Genomic DNA, 26,766 nt, shown 5'->3' on the forward strand with positions numbered 1-26,766 from the left:
TAGAATCGCTCCAAATGTCCTTTTCAAGAGTTGTTAATATGCAAAAAAACACCTACAGAAAACACCTCTGACTTTAATTAGTAGTGATTATAACGAAATATAAATTTGCCCCTGTCCGCCACATTATGGTTGGCCATTTTGTGGAATCCAAAAGTTGGTTCTATTTTTCCTCTATGGTTCTACTTCTACTTATAAAAAATATCTTTCCAATCATATTCATAAATAAAAATAGTAAAAATTGGGGGCCCAAAGAAGGCAATTCAATGTCCTACCATCCATCCCTCCTCTTTATTACTCGCAGGACTAAATATTTACCTAGTTATCCCTACCAGGATGTACCTTTACCCTGGTTGGAACCTAGTCTCATGAGGATATATAAGTGGTTCTTCAGTTGGAGAGAAACCCAATTGGGTTGGAGCATGGGGGGTAGGACTACAGAAGATCAAAGGAGCCCTGAAGGTTTTGCCAAAGATTGCATGCATAGAGAGGTTTGGGACAATTCTCCTCCATCTGTTTACAACTTGTGAAAGAAAGGCCCAAAATATTCAACACACCTCAGAAGAAGAAAAAACAAAAGAAAACCCCATAGTCCCTTCCTGCCACCCCGCCTTTAGAGTACGCTCACATAAAGCCAAGTCTCTGATGGAGAGAAAAAAACTGCCCCTATTAATTTTTGTTCTTATATTTTGTTGTTCAGCGATTTCAACACTTGGCCCTAAAGCAGTAGGCCTTTATAAATGGATAAAACGAAAGTGAAAGGTATTTCCATCCAGCCTTTCGGCTTTCATTGTGAGGACTGCTACAAGTTCATTTTATAGAAACTATGGCAACAGTACACAATGCACTCTGATGATGTATGGTGTGTGTGTGTGAGAAATAATAATAAGCACAACACAAATTCCGAAGGGAAGGTCAAATTTAACAAAAAGCATGTAGCCTGTACAATACGTCGTGTGCATATGTGTTGCATGCATGCACTAATAACTAAAGCGCGTCTTTTTTAGTAGTAAAGCGATGACCGGGGACACCCAGCTAATTTCCACTCTCCCCGTTTTATAAACAAATTTAATATTTTCACCTGGCTATTGTGGAAATGTAATGTGGTGAACTGTAAGTAGTGTTGGTTACTGTTATCTGATTGTGTCCGGCTTCCTCCTTCGCCAGTTGCAAAAGGTAAAATACATCTTATAGTTATACTGTACCTTTTTTTCCAATACCGGCAATATTTAATTTTTGTATTGGGTAATTTAACACAATATCATGGCCTCATTTACTTTCTGTTTGCATCACTTACAGTTACCCTTGAACTTGGCAATTTTAAAATAACATCGACTTCTAATCTAGATCCCTGTTAAAATGTACTCCTAGAACTAAAAGGTTTCGTTCCGCTAGTTACGTGAGACGATAGCAGAACGAAACCTAGTTGAAATGTACCAAGTTCAAGGGTAAAAATAAAAATAATATTTTCGGGAGTGTTTATACTAATCAATATTGTTGAATAATTAAAAAAAAAATTAAAAAGAGCTAAGAGAGTTTCCGAATCCTTGTGACCTACCTTCACTCATAATTAACAGTCAAAGGGGTATAATACATTAATTTGTTGGGTTTTTGGGGGTTGTTTTTACCTAAAAAGGGTTTGGACCAATTTTCTTACATAAAACACTAGTTTGCTCTCCTCGAACATTTAATACTTGAGATTCCATAAATTATCAAGTTTCATCTTCCAAATTGCCCCTTGACTTTAATGTAAAAAATAAAGGGGTTTGTCAGAAACTTGGATGTGTCTGTCACTTTCCGAACACAGTCAAGTCAAGGCTATCTGGCTAAAGAGACATGTGGCTTTGGCTATAGTGGCTATTGCTAGTGGCTAATGGTGTTAATGACTAAGTAAAAGTTTCTATACAATTTGTTTTCTTCTACTTCACATCCATAGGACTTTTTTGTCTGAATTATGGGCTGTGGTTCGTCAAATGCTGCAGGGAGCTACCAATCCGATGTCAACACCATGTGGAATCAAGTCAGACGCACGGTGGACTCATCCACAAAGACGAACGACAAGACACTGGTCATTCGTCGCTCAGGGTGGAAAACAGTCAGGATCTTTGTGTCGTCCACTTTCAGAGACTTCCATGCTGAGAGAGAAATACTAATCAAAGAGGTCAGTTCAGGCTGTGCTCAAATTAATGGCTCTGGCTGTTGCTCAGGGTATTGCTATGGGCCTCCTATGCTTCAACGAATGTTCATGGGACAATCAAGCCAGAGCCATAGCTGCAGCCGCTGAGCTGGACGCTGGACACAAACTTAACTGGGCCAAACTTTTGCTGACCTTAAAAATGAAACATCATCGTACATGTGACTGGTTACTTGTTAATTTTCACTTTGCATAAATTTGTAACAAATATTTTCTGAGAAAAATAGAATTAGCTGTTGTAAATCGCTTTCCAAAATTGCTGCCAAATTAGAAATGACTTAGTTACACCCTTTGGGTTGGTTATTGTTGTGATATGGGACTACTGTGATATGGGACTACTTTATTCTGCCCATGTATATTGTGCCCAACTGTGTTATCATTCTCCTTATAAAGTGGTATGAAAGAATAAAGACCTTGGTCAGGAGCTAGGAAAGCAACCATCGTATATCGCCTCAATTACTTCCTAGACTCATATCACTTCAGTTATAATATGGCACAAGTGTATTTTAGTAGCCCAAAACATTTCAAATGAATGTTTTGTTTCTTGTATCTGTACCAAAAGGTATTTCCTGATCTGCGTGTGTGGTGTGAGAAGAGACGTCTTCATCTTGTAGACTGTGACCTCAGATGGGTGAGTAACCATGGCAACAGACAACAACTTCCTCAATAAGATACCAAGCTTATGAGCTTACAACACTTTTCTTGCAGTTGTTTTGGTTCAAATTGCCTCAAATTCACCCCTGTGCCCAATTTCATAGAGCTGCTTAAACAGAAAATATTCCTTGACACATTATCTGCTCAGCATAAATGAGGATAACAGTCACAAATTGTACATTTGACATTTGGCTGGAACTTTAAGCAACTGTATGAAATTGGGCCCAACTCTTTTCAAAACTTATTCAGTACCAACTTTTGTTCTTCCAAATTTTCCTTTAAAAATTTGTAATTTAGTCGGAAGTCATTGGTTTAAATTGTGTGTTTTTTTGTTTTTTGTTTTTTGTAGGGAATTCCAAAGGACACTACAACAGAAGAAACACTTCGGACATGTCTGGGTGAAATTGACAGATGTTATCAAGATAACGTTATGCCATTCTTCCTGAACCTAACTAGGTGCGAAAGTGTTTCCTAGTACTTGACAAAACCTTTTCATTATGATATAATTTAAAATCAAATGCTGCTTTGTTTGATGGACAAGTTTTTTTCTGATGGCATGTAGGAGTTCATAGAAAAGTGAAAGTGATATCCGTTCATTTATTCATCAAATGGCAGCTAAAGGCGCAAATTGTAAATGGCAGCTAAAGGCGCAAATTGTGATGTCTAACTTTACCTTTTTTTTTCTGTGTTTGTTTTTGTTTTTTGATGCTACTGTATTCTTTCTAATCTTCTCTGTTGTAATTCTTCTGAATTTTGTTGTTTATAGTTCCTTACTGTTCTCTTTCCTCCTCTGACAGTGTTTGCATCTTTTATCTCAACTCAAGAGCAAATAGTCCACAAGCCCAGGCCTCCATTGATCCAGAGTCCAAGATTAACAAACAGGTCAATCTTTGACTCTCGTTTAGAATGAGTTAATGCACTTATTCTTTAGATAGATTACATTTGAATATGTTTTTGCATGGGTTTGTTTGATTCTGTTATATACTTAAAAGCAGCACCAGATCATGCTTTGCATGGGATCAGACTCCAACAGCTTTTTTGAAATCGTGAGTTTCTGGCTGAATGGTGTTGGCCTTTTTTGTTAGAGTGCAGCAAGATCCTAGTAAGTCAGTGATGGAGTTGGGGTTGATTTATATACATAAAAAAGTTTTTTAACAAAATGCATGCACTGCCTCCATGGTTTGTTTTATATTGCATGTCATCAGGCTGGCCGTGCATGATGTTACCATTGATTGATGATAGTACCAGAGTAAAACATAGGGTGCGTTCAATTAGCTTCCCTGGGTCGACCCCAGTGTGCTCATCCAGGTGAGCCCCTGACACAGGCTAATCGAACGATCACTCACCCTCTTGGTGTGGCGTGCACCTTGGGCCAGCCCCAAATGACCTGATCCACAAGCTAGTCACTTGGGTCTGACCCGGGTGAGCCCCTGGAATGACATCAAAGCTTTTCGAACGTACCGGGGGCAGACCGGTGTCGACCCAGGGAAGCTAAATGAGCGCACCCGTACTATTATGGCGATCTGTAAAGAGTATTGTTAGAATTTTATCGTCACATTATTTTTTTCTTGGATGACATTTAGTGAGCGTTGTGGTTGGATTCCTAATCAGATGGAGGTGCCACCATCAATCCGTTCCGACTATCGCTGGATTCAGGGTTTGTCCGTTACAGAAATGGAGATCATGCATGGTGCCTACCGTAAAGACAACTTCAACTGTGAGTGTAATTACATAATGCATGTTAATTGCTGTATTCAATGTTGAGAACTGAATAAACATCAGCTATTTTCACAAGCTATCGCTTCAAAAAGAAAGTTACTGTGGGCCTGTAAGAACCCATTCATATCGCTTCTCTATACATTCCAACAAGATGAGGCTGGGATCAGACTGGTTCATCTCGGTGGTTTTCTTTCCTTGCTTTTGACCTCTGTGGACTCCGATTCGAATCCAACCTCAGGCCACAGGTACATGTTGATTGAGTTTTTTCAGTCCATTCTTATAGCGTGCATGGGTTTTCCCCATTTTGGGGTTTTCCTACCATACCTAAAACGAAAAATTTCTTTTTGGTTCCATTCATTCCTGTTATTAGCGCTATATATGTGCTTTTGGATTTGTAATAGCCAAACAAATCAGTAAACAAAACGACATCTTATCTTTGATTGCTTTCCAGCGCTGTTTATGATACGAGATTCCAGTTTTCTACAACAGGTTCCTAAAGAGCATCACAAGGATTTTGTGGACGTTAATCCCATCGCTCCTGCTAAGCTGCAGATGTTGAAGCAGATGCTAAAGGAACGATTCAGGGTAAAATCTTTGTTTATGTCTGGTTTATTGCAGATCGAGAAAGAGCTGCCATTCTATCAACCTCCCATCATCTTCACAACTGAACGAAAAAATCAATTATTTTTGGCATAGATGTATAAATCTGAGGTACTTTTGGAAAATTTATGAATTATTTTGGCAAAGGAAGCTATAACTGTAGATTAAAGAACAAGAAACCTAATATGACCTCCTTTTTGAACTTGGTTAAGTTTTACTGCACATTGGAGAAAAAAATGCTTTAAACAACAACAACCTGCAAAATTGTATAACAAGTGGACTGCTCTACAAAAATAATTTTTTAAATTAGTAGGAAGTATACTGGACTGTCTGTTAGTGTTTTTCCCCCTTTATTTATTTTGTTCATGTTTGTTGTGTTGTTTTATGTTAACTTGAGCACTGAATAAGATAAAATAAAAATAAAAATAAAAATAAAATCTATACAAAATTGAAGAAACTTTTCATTTTGAACGATATTGTTTATTTGAACCTCTCAGAAAGACCAAGTGAGTTTCTACAACTGTGAATTTGACGGAGTCAATGACCAGGGAAAGGTGGAATTCAACGGGTTGGAGAAGACCTTAGGAAAGATGGTGTATGAATTCTTCCAGAGAAGGATCACAGAACAGTATCCTCTTGAAGATGGTGTTCTGGACCCTTACCAACAAGCCAAAGAAGCTCATGAGGTTGGTCATCTTGGTTTGATAATAAAGACTGATCTATATAGGCTCTGCCCTTCATGCATTGTCCATTACAAATCTCTATAAGTTTAAAGAGTGTAAAATGCCACTGTGTGTTTGAAACCCTTCAACTGCAGCTTTTTGTGAAAATTTGATAATGTTTGATGACTTGACATTTCAAGCAAAGGTTTGTACATTTTCTACAAAGAATTTTCATTCTTCCTGAATTTTGATGACAGGCCTACTAGCAATGAATTTGACCTTTTGACTGATGCACAAATTCCTCTTTTGGAATGTACAGACAGATTTATGTATACTGTCTGATGACATCTAGTCTCAAATTTTGCTCTGAAAAAGAATGAAATAATCTTAGAGACTTTTTCCCCTCACTTTCACAATAACAATAAAGCTTGAGTGCGACGCTCTTAACCGCTAAGCCATGAAACGGCATGAGGACCCTGTCTACTAGAAAATTGGTGCATCACAGAACTTAAGTTGACCTTAAAGACCCTGTTTAAGGTCAGGCATGTAGAAAAACAAAATAACACATTCTGTGAAATATTTGTCTTTTGTGCGTGTTTCTTACTTCATTTTCGTAACTCTGTTCTCCTGTTTATGTCCTCAGTCCTTCATGAAGAACCGTAGTGCCTCGGTCTTGGGAAGGACCAACATTCTGGAACAGGTAGGACTCACCTTTTTCAATTTCATAACAAATTGGTACCTTTTTGTACAAGTACTCATTCTGCAAAGACTTTAAAGGTTAAGTATACCTTTGGTTTTTTGGAACCGTTTGATTGTTTGATTAAATTAACCTTTGAAAGTTTCATTTCAAAAGGTGGTTGCGTTTTTGATATATCGCCAACAAATTGGGCCAAAAATTACCATGCAGGAAGAATAATCCTTAATACAAATACACAATCTGAGATGCATAATTGAGCAGTACTGCTTCTCAGATTAAGAATTTCTGGCATAAAAACTGATATCTTTTTTATAAAACCACATTTTGAACGTAATTTTTTCTCAAAATGCTGTACACTATCAAAAGCTGCTTTTAACAAACAGTTTTTATTGCCAGTGATTACCAAATGGATACACATTCCCTCTAAGTCTCTGCTTTTCTTCATGTTATTTTGATAAGACCATTATGCATGAGAGAAAGGACTTATGAGTTGTGAAATAACTTAATCATGATGAATATTATTCTTTGCTGTTAACCCTTTACACCGATAAACACAGTTACAATAATTGAAACTTTGTTTGAGCCATATTTTTATTTGTGAATTTTCTGTTTAGATGAAAGAGCACATAATAGGGATCGGTGTTGATGTTCCGTTGTTACTCTTAGGAGGACCTGGGACTGGCAAATCCTCAATTATGGCAAGGGTAGCTGATGTGACGGTAGCAAAGGCACTCACCAAAGAAATACCAGGGTAAACTGTTTTCCTCTCGCTAACATACCCTCAGCAACCTGGCATTAATACCTGGGTTTTCTCTGACAAATGTGGAATATTCGTCACTGTTTCAATAAATATGGACAGGCATTTTGTGAGTTGTTTTCACCTCTTTCAAGTTGTCACTGAACATGATTCTGAGACATCTCGAACTGCTATTGAGTTAAAATTATACTTAATTTCTTCATTACATTTAATGGTAGCTGGGCATTCATTTTAGCAAATTGTACTTCACATTTTAAATGGCACTTTTAACACCTTTTAACATTCATGAAAACTGTGACAATACAATTTTCATCCTCAAAACTTGTACCTGTTATGAAATTCTTTGATTTGGGGTTGATAGAACAAAGAAAAATTGACTAGAGTCGGACTCGAACCAAAGACCTCCGGATTATAAACATGCTGATGCTCTACCAACTGAGCTACCTACCCTTTGTTGCCAATCTTTGTGGTGAAGCCAGCTTATGAAATCTTAGCGAGGTGCAGGAATGTATTCAAGGAATTATTTCTCTTTTTTCTCTTTCACCATGCTTTAAGGGAATCCACTTTGAAAAAAAAGAGTTTGCGATCCATAACTCCATGACTTTCATGTGTAAATTTAATCTTGATTTCAGGGGATCCCCAACAAGCACATACAGCTAGACCTTGTTAATTTGTGAATAATTCTCGGGAATGTCATTTAAATCCCACCCACCCCCCCCCCCCCACTCCGTGGTCTCATTGGGGTTATTAGCCTTGTTATCAAGCTCTCTACTCCATATGTAAACAATAGTCTATCCACAGTGTGCTGAACCATGTGACATTGCTGACCTGAAATAAGGTGAAAGCAAAAGGCTATAAATAACCTCCCCTCATTAAACAGTAATCTATCAAGGTGTGGTTATGGAGAAAGAAAATTACCCAGCCGTCGATTTCACCAAACTCTTCCTAACTTAGGATTAATCTTAGGACTTAGGACGGGTTCAGTTCCGTATCCAAATACATAGGACGCATTGAACTCATCCTAAGTTAGGACGGGTTACTCGTCCTAACTCGAGATAGGATTGATCCTAGCGTTTCGTGAAATCGACTGCAGGACACTTAAAAACTTGGTGCATACTCCTTGAATAAAACCATAGAGAAGGAATCACCAATTATACCACACTACACACAGATACCAAGATAGTCATGGGCTGTTTTCAGCAGCACAGCCTATAGTCAAAACAACATAAAACACTTTGATGCTATGGCTATCATGTAGGGAAAACAAGACCTGTTTAAAAAGGGAATTTTCAATTTCAAGGAGAAAAGTTGATTTTCTTTCCATTTACCACCAACTATGGCAAAGGTGTAAATTCTCACATTGGACCAGTCTTAAATTATAACAAGCTACCCAGTGACATTAGAAACACTCATTCAACTCATACCAAGAAACTTCTGTTTACTGCAAGTCAATAACAAATTCTTGTTTTGGTGTAGTTTTCTGTAGAGAGCTTGATACTTTGGTAGTTTCTTTTCTGTGGTGCTTCAAGTATTTTATTAGAAAGTGCAAAAGTTTGTGTTATTGTTAATATTTTGTATTAACATTTTCAAGACAAATGTTCATAGTACAGTCTTCCTCTACACCATGCAAAGCTATAAATATGATCACGGCTCCAATTCCGTTTTCTTTAAACTATTAATCCAATTGCCTTTTCCTCATGGCAGGGGTGGGGAGCAAGGGTGGCACGTCTTCTACCATTTTGTCGGTGCCGTACCAGGTTCACCAAATCTTGAGATGACTTTAAAACGCCTCTTAAGGGAGCTTGGAGAAGTCAATGTAAGATTAGTTCTGAGTAGGATTGCATTTGGTGGGTTGCGTTTGAGTGAAAACAGCGACAAACAGAGATAATATCCTTGCTTTTCTGGGTTTGGGAGACATATGCCTTTTTATTAGCGACAAGGACATTTGATCTTTTATGCAGTCTCCTGGGCATCCCACTGTTGTTGAACAGAAGTTTTTATTTTAATTTTTTTTATTTTTTATTAAATGTTTGAATATGTACTTGTGAATTCTTTCCCCGAATAAATATTATTATATCATTAGAAGTATTGAAATTTGATATTGTAGCTGTGACCAATTTTTAACAGGAATAACCATGATTGAATTGTTTGATTGTCAGGATACAACAATGCCTCAGGATCTAGAGTCAGCGTGTCAAGTCACTTATGCAGTGCTGTCCAACCCCAACACCAAGCCTGTCATCATTATCATAGATGCCCTCAATCAGGTAATGTTTGTCTCTGTTGTGATAAAGATCTAATTATAATTGTTCAGATTCCAACATTATCTGACATGTGCATTGTCTGCAGCATATGCAAAGTTTTGTGAGGTTTTTTTATTTCAAAAAATTTTTAAGAAAAAAAACTCTCAAGGTGAGGAATGGGTAATGCTTTTGTCTCTGTTGCTACAAAAATGTCACAGATTTATGTATTTGAAATGTGTCGCCATTGGTTGGTTTTTGATGTTAACAAATATGCAACTCTAAAAGTGTATCAAATACAATGGCATTGATACAAATTTGTTTGACCTTCATTGGGTAGTTACTTAAAAACTAAAAATAAATTCTTGTCAAGATCCCAACATTGCCTGACATGTAACATGTTACATTTTTTGTGTGCATTGTTCGTGGCATATGGAAAGGTTTTGTTTGGTTTTTCGTTTTTTAAACGAATTTAAAATGTTTGATAGTTGGAACCACTTTTTTTTCAATACTATGTAGTTGTAGATAAACAATAACACTAAGTGCTGAAAATTTAATTTCAAAAGATGGTAGCATTTAAAAAAATATTGCTTAAAGTCTGGAGCGTTTATTGTCCACGCAGGAAGATCTGCAGTTGGAATGCACACTGACTCTTAGAAACGTTTTTGTTAGTAGCGCTTCTCAGATGCAAATTTGGGGGGATACAAAATGCTATATTTTTCCACAACTGCAGTACTTCCATGTGGAAAGTTTCTCAAAATGCATTGTACTATCCAAATCTGCTGTTCTTCTTACCAAGTAAGTTTTTTGCCATTACTTTTCAGAGCCATTACCAATTGTATACAGGCCCTTTAAAAAGGCATCCTCTGTTGAAATTCCTTTTAGGGAAATAAAAAAGAAATTATCCTCTTTAGGCGAAAAACTTAAATGCAACTTAAATGCCATGCAACTTAAATGTTAACTGCTGCGCGCTTCGTTTTGCCCCCCTCAGTTTGATGAATGCAAGGAGGCTACTGTACTGAATTGGTTACCAAGCAAACTTGGTCCTCAGATTCGCTGCATCTTTTCCATGATTGATGAGACGCCACAACATCAGACGTTGCATTCAAGACCCAACAAGCCTCTGGAGGTGTATGTCACTCCACTAGACATGTCATCCAGAGAGGTTCGTTTTCTAATTCTCTTATATTTTATCATTTTATTTATTATCCCCCAAACAAAGATGTTGACAAAATAGAGACTACCAGTTGGGGCTTTATATCTCAGTTTGTAGAGCGTCGGCATTATCAAGTCTCACTTTTGTCAACTTTACTTCATTTAGCCTTTAATGATTTATTAATTTCTGACAAAAAAGGGGCAGAACGACAAAAAAGAACTTTTAAAAATTCATCAGGCAACGTTTAAAATGAAAAATAGTTTTAACATTGATAATTGTTTAAGATTTGTATAGCATCTACCTTAAAAGGCAACCAATCTGCCCAAACAGATGCACATTAACATTTCAAAAACAAACAGTGAAAAATTGAAGTAACAAACTAATAATAAATCAACCAATAGTTTAGGAGAGATAATTATGTCATAGTTTCTTCCAGAAAGAAGTGGTGGTTCTGAGAAGAATCAGAGGTGAGATGAAGTCTGAGCCATGCATTATGCAAAAGGAAAGCAAAGAAATTTTGAGATTGAACACAGACAAGTTTACTAGAGCGGGATTACAATTTGAACCAATGACATCCGAACTACCATGCCTGCACTCTACCAACTGAGTATATCTAGCCCTATGTTGGCAGTCTCCGTTTTATGACAATATGTCTTTGTCAGGGGTGCCAGCCAGAAGCAATTTGTGAACATGTAGCCAGGGATTACACCCAAGTTAATGAAGCAATCTGGGATGCGACAGCCAGGTAGTCACCCAGGGCCAAATAAAAAAAAACACCAGTTGATCGTCCCCGCCCGCATCCTTTTTGGGGGCTGCATCCTTTTTTTTTACTATTTATTATTTTTCGATTTTTGTAAAAAAGATTTTAAAAAGATTTTTTTTTCTTTTTTCTTTTAAATCTTTATCCATCCTTTCAAAAGGACTGGCCTAGGAGCTTTTTCCGAATCTAACTTGATGCTCTCGAACACTTGTAACCGTCTGTTTCATAAAACAATATCAGTGAATGCATATACCGGCAAACCTTTTTAGTGTTATCCGACCCGGGTGTTAGTGTTAACACAGGTCCTCATGCAACTAAATAGGTATAAAAGTTTGTGGTTGATTCAAACTGAAGAATTAAAATACTAAGCGGCCATCTTGAAAAAAATAGTAAATAATAAATAATAAGGCCCTCATCCGCCTTTTTTTTTTGGTCTGAGAGATGTAACTGATTTACCCAATCAGTTGCCCTTGTGGTTTATCACTTAATATTAAATTTTGAAACGGCTGCTATTGTTGTTCTATGATCATTTTGAAACAGCCGCTATTGTTGTTTTCTATGATCAGGCAATCGTTCAAGAGACTCTAGGAAACTATCAGAAGCGTCTTGACGCAGAGCAGATGGCCAGTCTACTCAGTAAAGAATCTTCCCAGAATCCTTTGTGGCTATCGGTGGCATGCGAGGAGCTGAGGGTGTACGGAATATTTGAAAAACTCTCGGATAAGATCAACAGCTTAGCCGACGGATTACTCAAGTAAGTCCTTCATACGATCAATATATTCTCATCCATATACTCTTGATCTGCTGAGATGTAGAACAAGGAGCCATTTAAACAGCTTATTCCACGTACTGCATCTCTTTGGGAACTCCTGGTCTGGTGCATGTTTCCCTCCATCCTACAATCTTGACTGTTCTAAGAGGAATATCAATTCCTACCTTCAGCTCCTTAAGTTCTTTCCACTCAAGAATTGTTCTCCCTTGAAGCCCCATACCAACTGACCAAGAGTGTTTTAGCCTTGTTTGTGTCATCCTTTATTTTGCTGGTACCTTAAACTTTAAAAGTCTGTAAGATGACAGGTCCATTTCTGGTAGTAAGAGTGTAAGTTGTAGTAAAGACCCATTGCACAACACACATATACATCCGTCTTCTGTCTGCCAATTTGGACAAAGCGCGTGTAAACACGTGTACCCTCCTTTTGTGCATATTTTGACCCCAAAAATGGCAGACAGGAGACGTGCCTGCAAGTAGTGCAATGCGTCTATAGTGAAAACTGTCCTGAAATTCTGGCCCAACTTTCCTTTTTCTTTCCCGCCATGTTTGTCTCAGTCTGTTGGAGCAAGTCTTGACACGCTTTGAGGAGGAGAATGGCGGGCAGTTACTGGTTGCCTCTCTGTGTCTTCTGGAATGTTCCTGCCGTGGACTCCTTGAGACAGAACTCTTGAACATCTTGGGTGATGAGGATAACCTCATGCCCGGGAAAAACAGCTCGGGAAAAATGGAAAAGGGACAGGAAGGTAATTTATAGTTACTGAAAAAGTTGACTCAGAAATTAAGGTTTTTTTGTTTGTTTTTTTTTGGGGGGGGGACTGTGTATTTTTTGCAAGGGCGATCAAATCGGCCATGTTTATAATCTATAGGTATCAGCAGGATGTATTTCTTGTTAATGGCAAAGACCAGTATCCTCACTTGGTGTATGCCATTCCAAAACATATGCACAAGAATTTGGGCTCAACTTTTCCTGCAAGTTGCCAGAGAATAATGAGCACAAAAACACCACTTTTTGCATGGAATTAAGTACTTTCAGATGCCTGAGAAAAGTTTCATGTGCACTACACCTAGTTCTGAGATTCAACCGTTTGGGTGAAAAGGTACCTCTTTCTCTTAAAGACTAAGAAAGTTGTGTCTTTGACGCCAGAACTGGCAAAGGATAGAGAATATATTTTCGTTTGGATATAGAGAAATATTGGAAATCAAAAGTCACTTTTTTCTTGCAGAAAACAGAGAGAAGACATCAGAAGACATTAGTCCCCTCTCAGCTCATAAATGGGCTCGTATCTTTCGTGCTTTGAAGCCGTTTTTACGTCCGTTTGGCGACAGTGGAGAGGGGAGGCTAGATTTCTATCATCGTGCACTCAGCAAGGCAGTCAGAGCAAAGTAAGTACTCAACTAGGCTTTTAGGGCAAGGTAAGTTCTACTCAACCAGGCAGTTAGGGCAACTTAAGTCACAGTCACTCAACAAGCTAGCTATCAGGGGCAATATCACTCAAATGAACAAGGAGTCCGGGCAACTCACTTAACATGGCATTCGGGGCAACGTAAGTAATACTTGATGACCATGGAAGTCAGGGCGACAACTATACTTATTTAACAAGGCAGTCGCCCCTCAGCAACATTATTAAAGTAAGGCTGTCAGGGGCAACATAATTAATACTTAACAGTCAGGGCAGTCTTAACACTCAGGCAGCACTCGGGGCAACTTAGGCCCGAATTTCGAATTGGTGGCTTCTGCTACAGCTATGGATGTTGCTAAGGGTGTTGCTAAGGACGTCCAAGAGTACCTCATCGCATAATGACGCAGAAATCTAGTCGTAGCAGTAGCCCTAGCTGTAGCCGCAGCATTATACTCTCTTGAAGACACTGGCCACTATTGGTTATTGTCAAAGACTAGACAGTTGGTGTATCTCAACATATGCATAAAATAACAATAACTGTGAAAATTTGAGCTCAATCGCGGTCGTGGAAAGTGCGAGATAATAAAAAATCACCCTTGTCACACGAAGTTGTGTGCTTTCAGATGCTTGATTTTGAGACCTCAAATTCTAAATCTGAGGTCTTGAAATCAAATTCGTCAAAAATCTTTCTCGAAAACTACATTACTTCAGAGGGAGCCGTTTTTCACAATGATTTACACTATCAACCTCTCCCCATTACCAAGTAAGGTTTTATGCTAGTAACTATCTTGAGTAATTACCAATAGTGTCCACTGCCTTTAAATCAGCAGTTCAACAGGGCAGTCAGGGCAAAATTACTACTCAACTCAATCAGTTTGGGTAAATGAGACAGCAGGGGGATGTAACTAGCATCTTTCTGGGAACTTTATTCTACATCCAGACATCAGTGTAGCAAACGAGCTCGATACATTGTTCTTCCTCTCACTATGCAAGAATAAACTGATCCATTAAACTGCACCCTTTTGCTTGAGTTTATGTTTAGGTATTTCGACAATGGTCAACAGAACAACTCTGAAATCAGCTCGGAAGGGATTTACGATTGGTGGCATACCAAACTTGCCAACCATTTTGAAGGGGTGACAAATCTGGAGCGGAAGTCAGAGGTAGGTGTTGTCATAAGGTAGAACAGAGTCTTAGGGTGGTGTGAATGTTTGAATCGGTGTGGCACAAAACAGTTTCTTACAACTTTTTTATGAAATTGGGGTCTGTTCAAAGTGTATCGGTAAATTGCCTTCATTGATAAGGGAATAAAAGAGGGTAGCAACAAGTTCTTACACGCCGTTTAAAGCTGGCAGGGTCGAATGGCTGTGTGCATGGCAACGACCCTGCAAGGTTTTAAACGAACATTTAAGAACGAGTCACTACTCTTATATTCCCATTCATGAATGCCCTTTTGTTAAAAAAAAACGTTAAAAAAAAAATGAATTTCAGACATTTTGACATTTGAAAAATCGAGGACTTTGTGAAGAGTCCTGAGAAGTAGTGCTTAGAAGTAGGTTAATGCGCTGTTACTTATAGCTATAAATTGCATTCCGCGTGATAGTCTTGTGCGCCTGACACGCGGAAGCCAGCCGGTTATAAACACTGGTCATTATCAACTGTTTAAACATCCCCACGTGACACGCTCTCCACAAATAGGAGTAGAGAAACTGTCTGGGGTATTTATGATATTTACATGTATAGTTTTTATGTCAAAACTCTAAATACATGTAGTAACAAATAGGCCGCCTAATAAGCATTATAAGATGTGTTGTTAAATTTCAGGAATACCCACATCACTTGGTTAAGATCAACGACAAGAAGCGTTTGATAGAATTCTTGAAGGACTGGGATGTATTTCATCATTATTACATAGAAGCATTTAGCGGAGAGTTGTTGGCTCTTTGGAGACAGGTGCGTTTGCTGATTTATATCAATAAAGCATTTGTCCGTGCGTTTGTTTGTTTAGATGATCTTCCCATCAAGGGAACTCAGCAAACTCCCACTTGGGGGTTAAACACTAAGCTGGCACCAGAAAATCTCTCTCATACAACAAGTGATTTGATCTTTCAGTGTCCACCTTTTTTGTGTTTTGAACCTTAAATGTCCAGCTCAGTTTTTGAGGTTTTACTTTGCTTTCAGGATTTCATTGTGACAAACAAATTCTAGAAAAATAAAAAAATTAATTCAGAAGTTTTTAAAAATTTTGACAGAATAACACAGTGCAGAGATACAGATAATTTTTGTTTAATACCTCCCTGAACAGTTTTAAGGTTAAATTATTACAGTTACACTTTGATTATGATGTCAACTGCTTCACTATGAGTGGATACGTTAAAAAGATTTCTAAAATGTATGTTGGATAATTATTTACAGGTTAAAATGACTCTTGGCTTGTCTAATACATTTTTTGTTGTTAAACTTTGTATCTATTCAATCCACATAGGCATCCGACAACCAGAAAACAATGGAGGAATGTTACCTTAAGGCTCTTGAGGTCACGAAAGATGACCCCAAAACCAACTTGGAGGACCTTGGTCTGCTGTATGAGAAAGTTGCTCGAGTGTTGTAAGTCAGTTAGGGATGGATGAGGGAACAGGGGTGGGTTCGTTAAGGTTACGGCGTATGAGAGGGTCGAAGAGGTAGCATAGAGATGAAGGAAAATCAATAGGAAACTTTCGAACGCTAAGTGGCAGCAGACTTACCAGGTAAATGTTCATTGTTTACGTAGTTCTGAGCATTGTACTGAGAACAATGGATTTTACCTGGTAAGTCTGCTGCCACCAAGCGTCCATAAAGTCCCCTATTGAAGTTTGTTGTAACAATAACAATAACATATATTTATACCCCGGCGGCAATTTGTGCAGTAAACAAATCCCGCAGGAAAATTCACAACTTGAGTCCAAATAATCGGGATCCTGGTTAGATAAAAAAATCTGCCGGAATCCCGGCAGGATTTCTTTATCCCGGTGGGGTTCGGGTTTTTTCATTTTCTATGGGGTAGTTCCACACCATGCAAAGCTTCAAGCATCACTTAAAATAACTTTCTGTAGCAAACTACCTTTAAAACAATTACCAGCGTTTTTCTTTTCGTGTTGACAGTTCGCAGTCCAATCAGCTCGAAGGTGGCTTTGCACTGCTGGAGAAGCTTTTTGCTGTTGAAGAAGAGCTTGGTAATCGTCCGGAGCGCATGATGCTGATTTATGACTTGGCCGCCTCTTTGTCTTCTGCGGTAAGCTAAACCCAAATCATTGTTGTTGTTTTTTTTATATATCAATAGTATACAAATATTGACTGCTTCGAGTGCTATGGTTAAAACTGTGACTCCCGAGCGCCGAGGGAAAATTGCACGAGTAAAAGCAGTCAATATTTGTTTTATAATACTGTACTATTAAGTTACAGACCTGAATGCTACAATCCACGGACGACGCAAATACAGATTGCGAAAACTTTTACTGTGTCTTTTAATCCTCTCAGACAGCACACAAATTCGTCCAACAAAAAGTGTGTTTTTTCTTTCATCATAATTCTTGCTACTTCGATGACCGATTGAGCCCAAATTTTCACAGGCTTGTTATTTTATGCATATGATGGGATACACCAAGTGAGAAGACTGGTCTTCGACAATTGTCAAACGTGTACCTTCCCTTTAAAGTGTCACGGAATTGGACAGCGCCATCATTTATTTACCTAATACATGTACTGGCTAATATAAAAGACACTCCAGGAAACCACACAATGGTGTGAGTAGCACCACCCATATTTTAGTCAAAATTTCACTGCTTAAAAATTGTGAGCTTTTTTGACCACCTAATTTTGAAACAAAAAAATCTCCAGAGTTTCTTTTAACAATCAAATGTGAAAGGCAGGTCCAGAACATCACAGTGTGTTGCAGAAAAAACCTGAAAGATAGGGAGAATATATGATCCTGTTGCCCCTGGTCTTGGCCTTAGTGCCCCTCCAAAAGTTTTCCCATTAACCTTTTCAAGGCACTGGACACATTTGGTAATTGTCAAAGAACAGTAGTCTTATATAGAAGAGTTTGCGGTAACACCATGTAATAACAATCTCTAAATGAGTTGGAGTGGTTCTGAAAAGAACGGTTCTTTTCAGAACGGTTCTTTTCAAAACCACCCCAACTCATTTAGAGATTGTTATTACATGGTGTTACCGCAAACTCTTCTATATCTTATCTCCACCATGCAAAGTTTCAAATCCTACTTAACAGTAGTCTTCTCACTTGCTGTATCTCAGCGTACGCATAAAATACCAAACATTTGAAAATTTTGACTCTTATGGTCACAGTTGGGAGAGAATATAGAAGAAAAAAACTACCTTGTCGCACAAGTTGTGCTATTCAGTTGCCTTGAATTCGATACCTCAGTTTAGGTCTCTTAGTCAATTCAAATATTTTAATGAGAAATTACTTCTTTTTCAAAAACTACATTACTTCAGAGGGAGCCGTTACCCAAAAAGTTTCATGCTATCAACAGCTCTCCATTGCTTGTTACCAAGTAAATTTTTATGCTAAAATTATTTGAGTAAATACCAATTGTGTCCAATGTTTTATTAAAGGCCTTTATATTCGGGAAACACACTTTGCAAAATGAAAAGTGACCTTGTCCTCCCAAAGATGTTTAATTTTCAGGCCCGATGTCTGACATATTTCACCAACAGAAAGTTCAACTTCATAATTTTATTGTGAAAGCAATGATGCCAGATCTAAAGCCTGCAATACAGTATCGAATGAAGGCATTGGAACTCAGTAAAGACCTCAAAGGAGAACAGTTTAGGGTAAGGATTTAAGAATTTGTAAGAATTTTACTCCCAAACGTTAATTCTGTTTCTTATTTATTTAATTTGTCAATAACTATAATGCCATGTTCAGCGCCCAAGAGCATGTCAACATGATTAAGGCGCTGTATAAGTGTTGGTACTATTATTATTATTATTAAGGACCCTCAGCCAGATTATTAAGATTTCTTTGGCTCTAAAGCACATGTGTGTCTTTTCTTTTAAATTGTCAAAGTTTTGTGATAGATCATTTTAGCCTACTTAATAACACTATGACTTCCCTTCAACCACCCCGCCTCCCCTTTGTCTCCCTATATTAAAGGCAGTGGACACTATTGGTAATTACTCAAAATAATTATTATCATAAAACCTTTCTTAATTACAAGTAATGGGGAGAGGTTGGTAATATAAAACATTGTAAGAAACGGCTCCCTCTGAAGTGACGTAGTTTTCGAGAAAGAAGTAATTTTCCACGAATTTGATTTCGAGACCTCAAGTTTAGAATTTGAGGTCTCGAAATCAAGCATATGAAAGCACACAACTTCGTGTGACAAGGGTGTTTTTTTTCTTGAATTATTATCTCACAACTTTGACGACTGATTGAGTTCAAATTTTCACAGGTTTGTTATTTTATGCATATATTCAGGTACACCAAGTGAGAAGACTGGTCTTTGACAATTACCAATAGTGTACACTGCCTTTAATTTACCACTTTTTTTCTTTGTGCTTTCTGTAACTCCATTTATGTGTTTCCAATTCTGCTTATGTTACACTTACATACATGTAGTTACCCATTTATGTTTGTTGTGTTGTCATTTAGCCTTTGAGAAAGACTCTGTTAGGCTGTTAACTATTGTTTGCGTTTGGAAATGTTTTGCATTTTATCATTGGATCAATTCAATCAGATTTTTTACTCCTCAGTAATTAATTGTATCCTTTTATAACTGAATTAGATTATAATTTAAAAATTGATTGAACTCTTTACTTGCTAGCTGAGTTATTTAGATTTACATTAAATTGTCTACAAACTATGTTTTCTAAGCTTTTATCCACAAGTGCCGTATCTTTGTTTAAGTGTGTTCAGCAGCTCTAGAGCATTACCTGCATGTTTTTAGGATGCTTTAGAAAATGTTGGCATAATTATTGTTATTCATTTTGGTTTATACTCATTATACACTGATGTGTGTTAGCACTGTACCATGGAGGAAGAACTCAGTACTTCTCTGAGTTCTGTGAAAAAAAATCACAGGCGTGTTACTCGAGTGGGATTCAAACCCACGACCCTTGTAATTCTAGAGCAGTGTCTCACCACCGAGATTGCCCGGTAGAGCTAGAGGCATTTCGAATCCTATGTTTTAGCAACAATTTAATAGATTGTTATTGGATTAATTATTGAATACGAGAGAAGATGGTACACACAACCGTGATATTACATACAGTGTAACAGTCGGTTTTGTGTTGAATCTTCCAGTTTAAACGTGCCATGGCACTCACTGCCCTGGCTTTTTGTCTACGGAAGTGGGTTTTCCTACGAGGTGATAATTCAATGAGTGCATCGGAAGCAAGGGAACTGTTTTTTGACAGCCTCAAGGAAGCCAAGGAAATATTTGAGGAGGTAAGTACATTACTTATATAAAATGTCCATAAGGTCAAGTAATAAAAGAAACATGTTTAGCGCCCCCGCCTGCTTTCTTTTTACAGGCCGCCTCCTTTTTTCTTTTTCTTTTCTTCTTTTTTATGCACATGTTTTTATGATTTTTTTTCCCAATTTTTTTTTCCCAATATTTTTTATGAAAACATTTTTTTTAAACAATCTCAGCTAAAACAATCTCAATGTCTTGTCTGAATGTCTTGACCAAAATGTATCATTTTGAGCAGTAGTAAAAAACAATGGATGTTTGACATTTTAAAAAGAATGGCGGCCTACTTGAAATAAAAAATAAAAAGCCCCCCCTTTCTTTTTTTTAAAAACCTGGACTCTAAACATGTTTCTTTTTTTTACTTGCCTAAAAACTCAAATAAAATGTCCTCAAATGAATTCAAAATTAGCAGAAGTGGCAAATTGAAATGTTTTGGTTATTGATTATTGATAGACTAGTAGTTTGCCTTTGTCTTGCCTATTGCCTCCACCACATTTTAAAACGAAATTCCTGAGGTTCGTTAAAAAGTATTCAACTCAGTTATTTGAGATCATAAAAAGGGATGGAATGTTAAATGAACTTTCATATCTGCTCATAGAGAGCTGCATTGTGAGTGTAGCTGTCTCTCCCCTGCTTTTATTACTTACTTTTGGTCTATAAATTTGTAAAGGGAATCACTAAAATGGTCTTAAAAAGACTGAAATATTGCTTTTTTAAAGGGTCTGGGTACTTTTTGTAGGCCTCAAAACACTATGTCCACTCACACAACTTGAAGATATTGGTGGTAGAAAGCTTCCCTTAAAATATTATATGCTGAGGTGCTGTAGTATTTGAGAAATGAGTGTTAAAACAAGTCACACACAAAAAAAATTCTCAGTGAGACGAAAATTATTTTAGCATGTAAAACGTATTTTTGTGACGTTGTTTATATACTCATTTCTCAAAAACAACAGCACCTCAGCAATTCAAATTTTAAGGGAAGCTTTTTTCAACTAATATTATCTTCAATCGGTTTAAGTTTAATGTAAATCTGTGGACATTGTGTTTTGAGTTACAAAAATAAACCCAAGTGTGCATAATATAAAAACAATATTATATAAAAAGAAAAGAAAATTTTGAAAATAAATGCAGGTGCCTGTCTTTGTTATATTGGAAAGAAATTGATGCTGGTTCAAAGTTGCTATATTTTGATCATTTTGATGGCTAGGATTTGAAACTTTGCATGGTGGAAATACGATATAGAAAGGTTTGCGGTAACACCATGTAATGACTATCTCTAATGAGTTGGGGTGGTTCTGGTTCATGAAAAGAACCGTTGGTTTGAACTCGACGTTTCGATCAGTATGCTCTGATTGTCTTCTGGTTCTTTTGAGAACCATCCCAACTCATTAGAGATTACATTGTGTTACCGCAAACCTTTCTATATAATGACTTGGGGTGGTTCTGGTTCATGAAAAGAACCGTTGGTTTGAACTTGACGTTTCGATCAGTATGCTCTGATCGTCTTCTGGTTCTTTTGAGAACCATCCCAACTCATTAGAGATTACATTGTGTTACCGCAAACCTTTCTATATCATTTTGATGGCGATGCTTGTATATATTCCCAGGTCAAAATTCCAGTTGAACCTAGTTAACTGGTGTCAACTGGTTCAACTGGATAGTGACCAAACTCGTCCATTTTCCATATTAACCAACTGGTTTGGACTAGGTTTAACTGAGTTCAACTAGGTTGAAATTATAAACCAGTAGGTTTCTGTCCATTTTCCATATTAAACCAACTGGTATTAACTGTGTTTAACTAGTTTATCAACTGGTTTTCAACTAGTTCCAGTTAAACCCAGTTTAACTAGGTTCAACTGGAATTTTGACCTGGGTTTTTGGTTTATTTTTGCCAGTTGGGAGACCAAGAACATATTGGAGGGTGCATCATGACGGAAGCCATGTTACGCAGGGATGATAATAAACAAGTAGGCTTAAAGGTAAGAACCCGTGGCTAAACTTGGACCTTTCAAGGTAATCAATATGGATGTTGGGCGCTATCGGTCAATCTGCGCGATCAACCGATCGCGCTGCGCTATCGACCGATCGCGCTGCGCTATTGAAATATCTATTGGTCGCGCAGCAATTGGTCGATCGCGCAAAACTTTTCCTGCACTATCGGTCGATCGCGCAAACCCATTCCTGCACGGTCGGTAGATCGCGCAAAGCCTTTCCTGCGTGATCGGCTGATCACAGGAAAAATACTCGTAGCTTGATCGGTCAATCGCGCAAAGATGTTCATTGCGCGATCGACTGATTGTTGCGCGATCGAACGATTGTTGCGCAATCGACCGATTGCTGCGCGGCCAAATTGATCTTTCAATAGCGCAGCGCGATCGACCGATCGCGCAGATTGACCGATCGCGCCCAACATGGACAAGGTATATGTACTTGAGTTAGGGTAGGCTGGGTTGGAGTAGGGTGGGTTGGCTGAAGTAAGGTGGGCAGGGAAACAATGTGGATAGGGTACATGGGATATGGGTGGGTGCAGCAAGGTGGCGAGGGTACGGGTGGGTTGGGGTTGGTGGTAGTTGGATTAGACAATCTCTAAAAAGAGTAAAGATTGAGTTACCTCTGTGTCTGCAAGTCGTTGTGAAAGACCTACAACGAATACCAGGTTTTTCTGAACCACTCTGTAACAACAAAAATAAACTGATTATTTTTATTTCTATAACGTCGACTTGAGCGGTCGAAAGTCTTCGCTGCGGCTAACATACAACAATAACTGACACAATAAAATAAATAACTGTCTTGAAGCAAAATGTCAACGTTATATGGATAATGGTTTATTCTGATTCCTTATTCTCTCTTGTCGGTTAACTCCTTTTAATGATTCTCTTTAATTCCTTCTCTTTATTTGACAGTAATCAAGCCCTGAGTTCACAATTACTGACCTGTTCTCTGGAAAAGTTCCTTCCTCACAGCCCGCCAAATCACTTCTAACAACGCAGCCTAAAAATGCCCACTGCTACTGCCTGTGGTCAGCACATGCTGTCCATGTGATCCCCACGCGGGGAACACGCATCATGCACACACCGTTCATGTGCCCATCACTGCTGGCAAGAGGTCGGGAAATAGACCAACAATTGCGCCCCTATGCGACTGTTTCGCCACACTATATATTCATTTTAAAAGTCTAAAAATGGATATGTATTTGTTTGTACTTGTTTTATGCCTCTGAAGAAGGTCCGGATTGGATCGAAAGCTAAGGCCATCTACCCTATTCATTATTCATTTTAAAAGTCTGTCGAAAAAGAGTACTTTTTGCCATAAAGAACTTTGTAAAATGTATACTTGAGTTTACCTGTCAATATTTGGTGAATGTTCTTCTGTCTTGTAGTTGTACAAAGAGGCTGAAGAGATAATTATGCAGTCCTGTGGCGAGATGAGCATCATGGGATCACGCATTGTCATCAACATGGCCATCCTTTTTGAAGAGATGGGGCGACATGAAGAAGCTTACGACTATTGGCAACGAGGAAAATTATCCAAAATAATGGTGAGCTGGAATGAAGCATTGTACAACACATAAAACATTGGCTTATTGTAACTTAATGGTTGAGAAGTTTTTAAACTCTCCTCACCTTGTTTACATCCCATATGTTAAAGACACTGGGTCGATTTCACCAAATTCTTCTTAACTTAGGATTAATCCTAGGACTTGGGACGAGTTAAGTTCCGTATCCAAATACGTAGGACGCACTGAACCCATCCTAAGTTAGGACGGGTTATACTCGTCCTAACTCGAGATAGGATTGATCCTAGCATTTCCTGAAATCGGCTGCTGGACACTATTGGTAATTGTCAAAGACTAGCCTTCTCACTTGGTGTATCTCAACATTTGCATCAAATAACAAACCTGTGAAAATTTGAACTCAGTTGAGAAAGTAATGGAAGAAAAAACATCCTTGTCCGTGAAGTTAAATGCTTTCAGATGCTTGATTTCGGGACCTCAAAATCAAATTCTGAGGTCTCAAAATTAAATTCAAATATTTAGTGAGAAATTACTTCTTCCTCAAAAACTATGTTTCTTCAGAGGGAGCCAGTTCTCACAATGTTTTGTACTATCAACAGCTCTGTATTGCTTGTAACCAAATAAGTTTTTATGCTAATAGTGAGTAACTACCAATAAAGTCCAGGGGTGGATTTCACAAAGAGTTAGAACTAGTCTTATCTCAAGTTAGGATCAGTTACTCGTCCTAACTTAGGACTATCCATGCAATTTGTATATCTCCTAGGACAAGTCCTAACTCTTTGTGAAATCGACCCCTGTGCCTTTAAAACATGACCATGTGATCTCCTCTTGAATCAGAACTAATTAAACTGTCTCAGGTATTTATATGAAGTCGAAAATCATAATATACAAAAGAAAGTATTAGTCTATTTTTTTATTGAGTGTGAAATTTAGTTTACAAATTCTCCTGCTCTGCAGACATGTAACAAATCTACAGTAAACAAACTGTAGCACATTTTCCGTTACATGCATCTTCACTTTCATCAACATTGTGAAGTCATAAAAATTAATGGTTAAATTTGACTTTTCCCCTTCATTTATCTTTTCAGCTGAAGGGTATTGATCATCCATCAACGCAGCGTGTCCTCAACTCATTGAATCAACCCAGGATGAAAAGAGTCGCTGAAAAACGGCTGGCTGATGAAAAGCTTTTACTTGAAGCTAGGGATTCAGAGTTGTCTTAAACTCATTGAATCAACCCAGGATGAAAAGAGTCGCTGCAAGACGGCTGGCCAAAGAAAAGCTTTTACTTGAAGCTAGGGATTCGGAGTTGTCTTCAACTCATTGAATGAACCCAGGATGAAAAGAGTCGCTGAAAAACGGACGAAAGAAAAGGTTTTACTTGAAGCTAGGGACACGGATTTGTCTTCAACTCATTGAATCAACCAAGGATGAAAAGATTTGCTGACAACGGACGAAAGAAAAGGTTTTACTTGAAGCTAGGGACACGGATTTGTCTTAATTTCATCAGTGTAATGCTGCTTTATTAAAGGAAAGGTCCAATAAAGGTTACATGTGAAAGTTTTAGCTGAATCAGTGTCTATTTGAGACGACTGCAAAACAAAACTCTCAAACTATTTTGCTGAGAACATTGAATCTTTGTTTACCATGTGACTGGGTACCAACCGCACCTTTGGCCATCTCTGAAATTTGTAGGAAAGCTTTAGCTGAATTTATTATGTCTTTTGTCTTTCTGAAATAAACATCCTTTCTTTGTATTGAGAAAATTAAATATAGGTTTTAAAATATACTGTAGTTGTATCACTGAAATTATAGAATAAGATTTTTTTATTTTAAAGACACTGGACACTATTGGTAATTGTCAACGACCAGTCTTCTCACTTGGTGTATCTCAACATAACAAACCTGTGAAAATTTGAGCCCAATCGGTCGTCGAAGTTGCGAGATAATAATGAAAGAAGAAAAAAACCTTGTCACACGAAGTTGTGTGCTTTAAGATGCTTGATTTCGAGACCTCAAATTCTAAACCTGAGGTCTCGAAATCAAATTCGTGGAAAATTACTTCTTTCTTGAAAAACTACATCACTTCAGAGGGAGCTGTTTCTCACAATGTTTTATACCATCAACCTCTCCCTATTACTCATTACCAAGTAAGGTGTTATGCTAATAATTATTTTGAGTAATTACTAATAGTGTCCACTGCCTTTAAAGGGAAGGTTCACGTTTGGTAATTACTCAAAACAAATATTAACTTAAAAACTGACTTGGTAACGAGCATTGGAGTTCTGTTGATAATATAAAACATTGTGGGAAACGACTCGCTCTGAAGTAACGTAGTTTTTGAGAAAGAGGTAATTTCTCACTAAAATAATAAAAGACTTCTAGCTAGAAGTCTTTTATTCTTATCTGAAAGCACACACTCGTCCAACAAGGGTGTTTTTTCTTTCATCATTTTCTCGCAACTTCGTTGACCAATTAAGCCCAAATTTTCACAGGCTTGTTATTTTATGGTTATGATGGGATAGTGAGAAAACTGGTCTTTGACAATTACTAAACGTGTACCTTCCCTTTGTATTATGTGTGGTAACCATACTTAATTAATGGCATGATGTCAACTTACTTGGTCAGAAGGACAGCAGCTGTTAGCAGTATACCAAAATGGTAATGCATTTTGAAAATCATTTTGTAGGGACCGCCTCCTTGTTAGATAAAAATATAAGCCAATATAAACCACAAGGGAAACTGACTGGGTAAATTTGTAAATGATTTTTGGGGTTGAACAAAGAATTGACTAGAGTGGGATTCGAACCAACGACCTCCGGCGCGTTAATCCGGAGGTCGTTGGTTCGAATCCCACTCTATAGTCAATTCTTTGTTCAACCCTAAAAATCAAAAATATAAGCCTTCACACTAACCCACCAGTTTATCAACAGCGTAATGCTGGACCCCCCAGTGAGGAACAGCAGATAGGGGAGTGATGTGGTTTTGTGTGTGGCCCACACCCAGTCATTTTCTGGATGACTGTGGGTGAGGAAACGCAATAAAATTACGATCACTCCATAACTGGCTGTTTCATCCTTATTTTCAGAACCCTCTTGCCCCCTTCACCTGGGCCCAGGGTTTACAATTTTACTTCCGTGCTTATGGAAGAAGATATCAGTGTTATCTCCC

General features: G+C 37.9%; 1 protein-coding gene across 2 annotated transcripts; it reads left to right on the forward strand.

Moving 5' to 3' along the window:
• Nucleotides 1–750: 750 nt before the first annotated feature.
• On the forward strand, nucleotides 751–26,361 carry LOC139935235 (telomerase protein component 1-like). 2 transcript variants are annotated; one of them, XR_011785782.1, is made up of 25 exons: nucleotides 751–1,173; nucleotides 1,934–2,158; nucleotides 2,754–2,822; nucleotides 3,195–3,301; nucleotides 4,429–4,562; nucleotides 5,016–5,149; nucleotides 5,662–5,850; nucleotides 6,470–6,526; nucleotides 7,138–7,274; nucleotides 8,985–9,096; nucleotides 9,440–9,547; nucleotides 10,512–10,685; nucleotides 12,003–12,190; nucleotides 12,764–12,951; nucleotides 13,432–13,591; nucleotides 14,651–14,771; nucleotides 15,433–15,561; nucleotides 16,094–16,215; nucleotides 16,750–16,879; nucleotides 18,325–18,441; nucleotides 19,913–20,056; nucleotides 21,977–22,060; nucleotides 23,461–23,619; nucleotides 24,684–24,969; nucleotides 25,061–26,361. XR_011785782.1 is itself a non-coding variant. In XM_071929734.1 (24 exons), the coding sequence occupies exons 2-24, from the start codon at nucleotides 1,952–1,954 to the stop codon at nucleotides 24,816–24,818; spliced, it is 3,105 nt and encodes a 1,034-aa protein (XP_071785835.1). In that variant the 5' UTR covers nucleotides 751–1,173; nucleotides 1,934–1,951; the 3' UTR covers nucleotides 24,819–26,361. The 2 variants fall into 2 exon arrangements, 1 of the variants encoding a protein (XP_071785835.1); XM_071929734.1 differs by having other exon boundaries at nucleotides 24,684–26,361.
• The last annotated feature ends 405 nt before the right edge of the window (nucleotides 26,362–26,766 follow it).

Source organism: Asterias amurensis, chromosome 3 (genome assembly GCF_032118995.1).
Source record: "Asterias amurensis chromosome 3, ASM3211899v1".
In the NCBI taxonomy this organism is placed as follows: domain Eukaryota; kingdom Metazoa; phylum Echinodermata; class Asteroidea; order Forcipulatida; family Asteriidae; genus Asterias; species Asterias amurensis.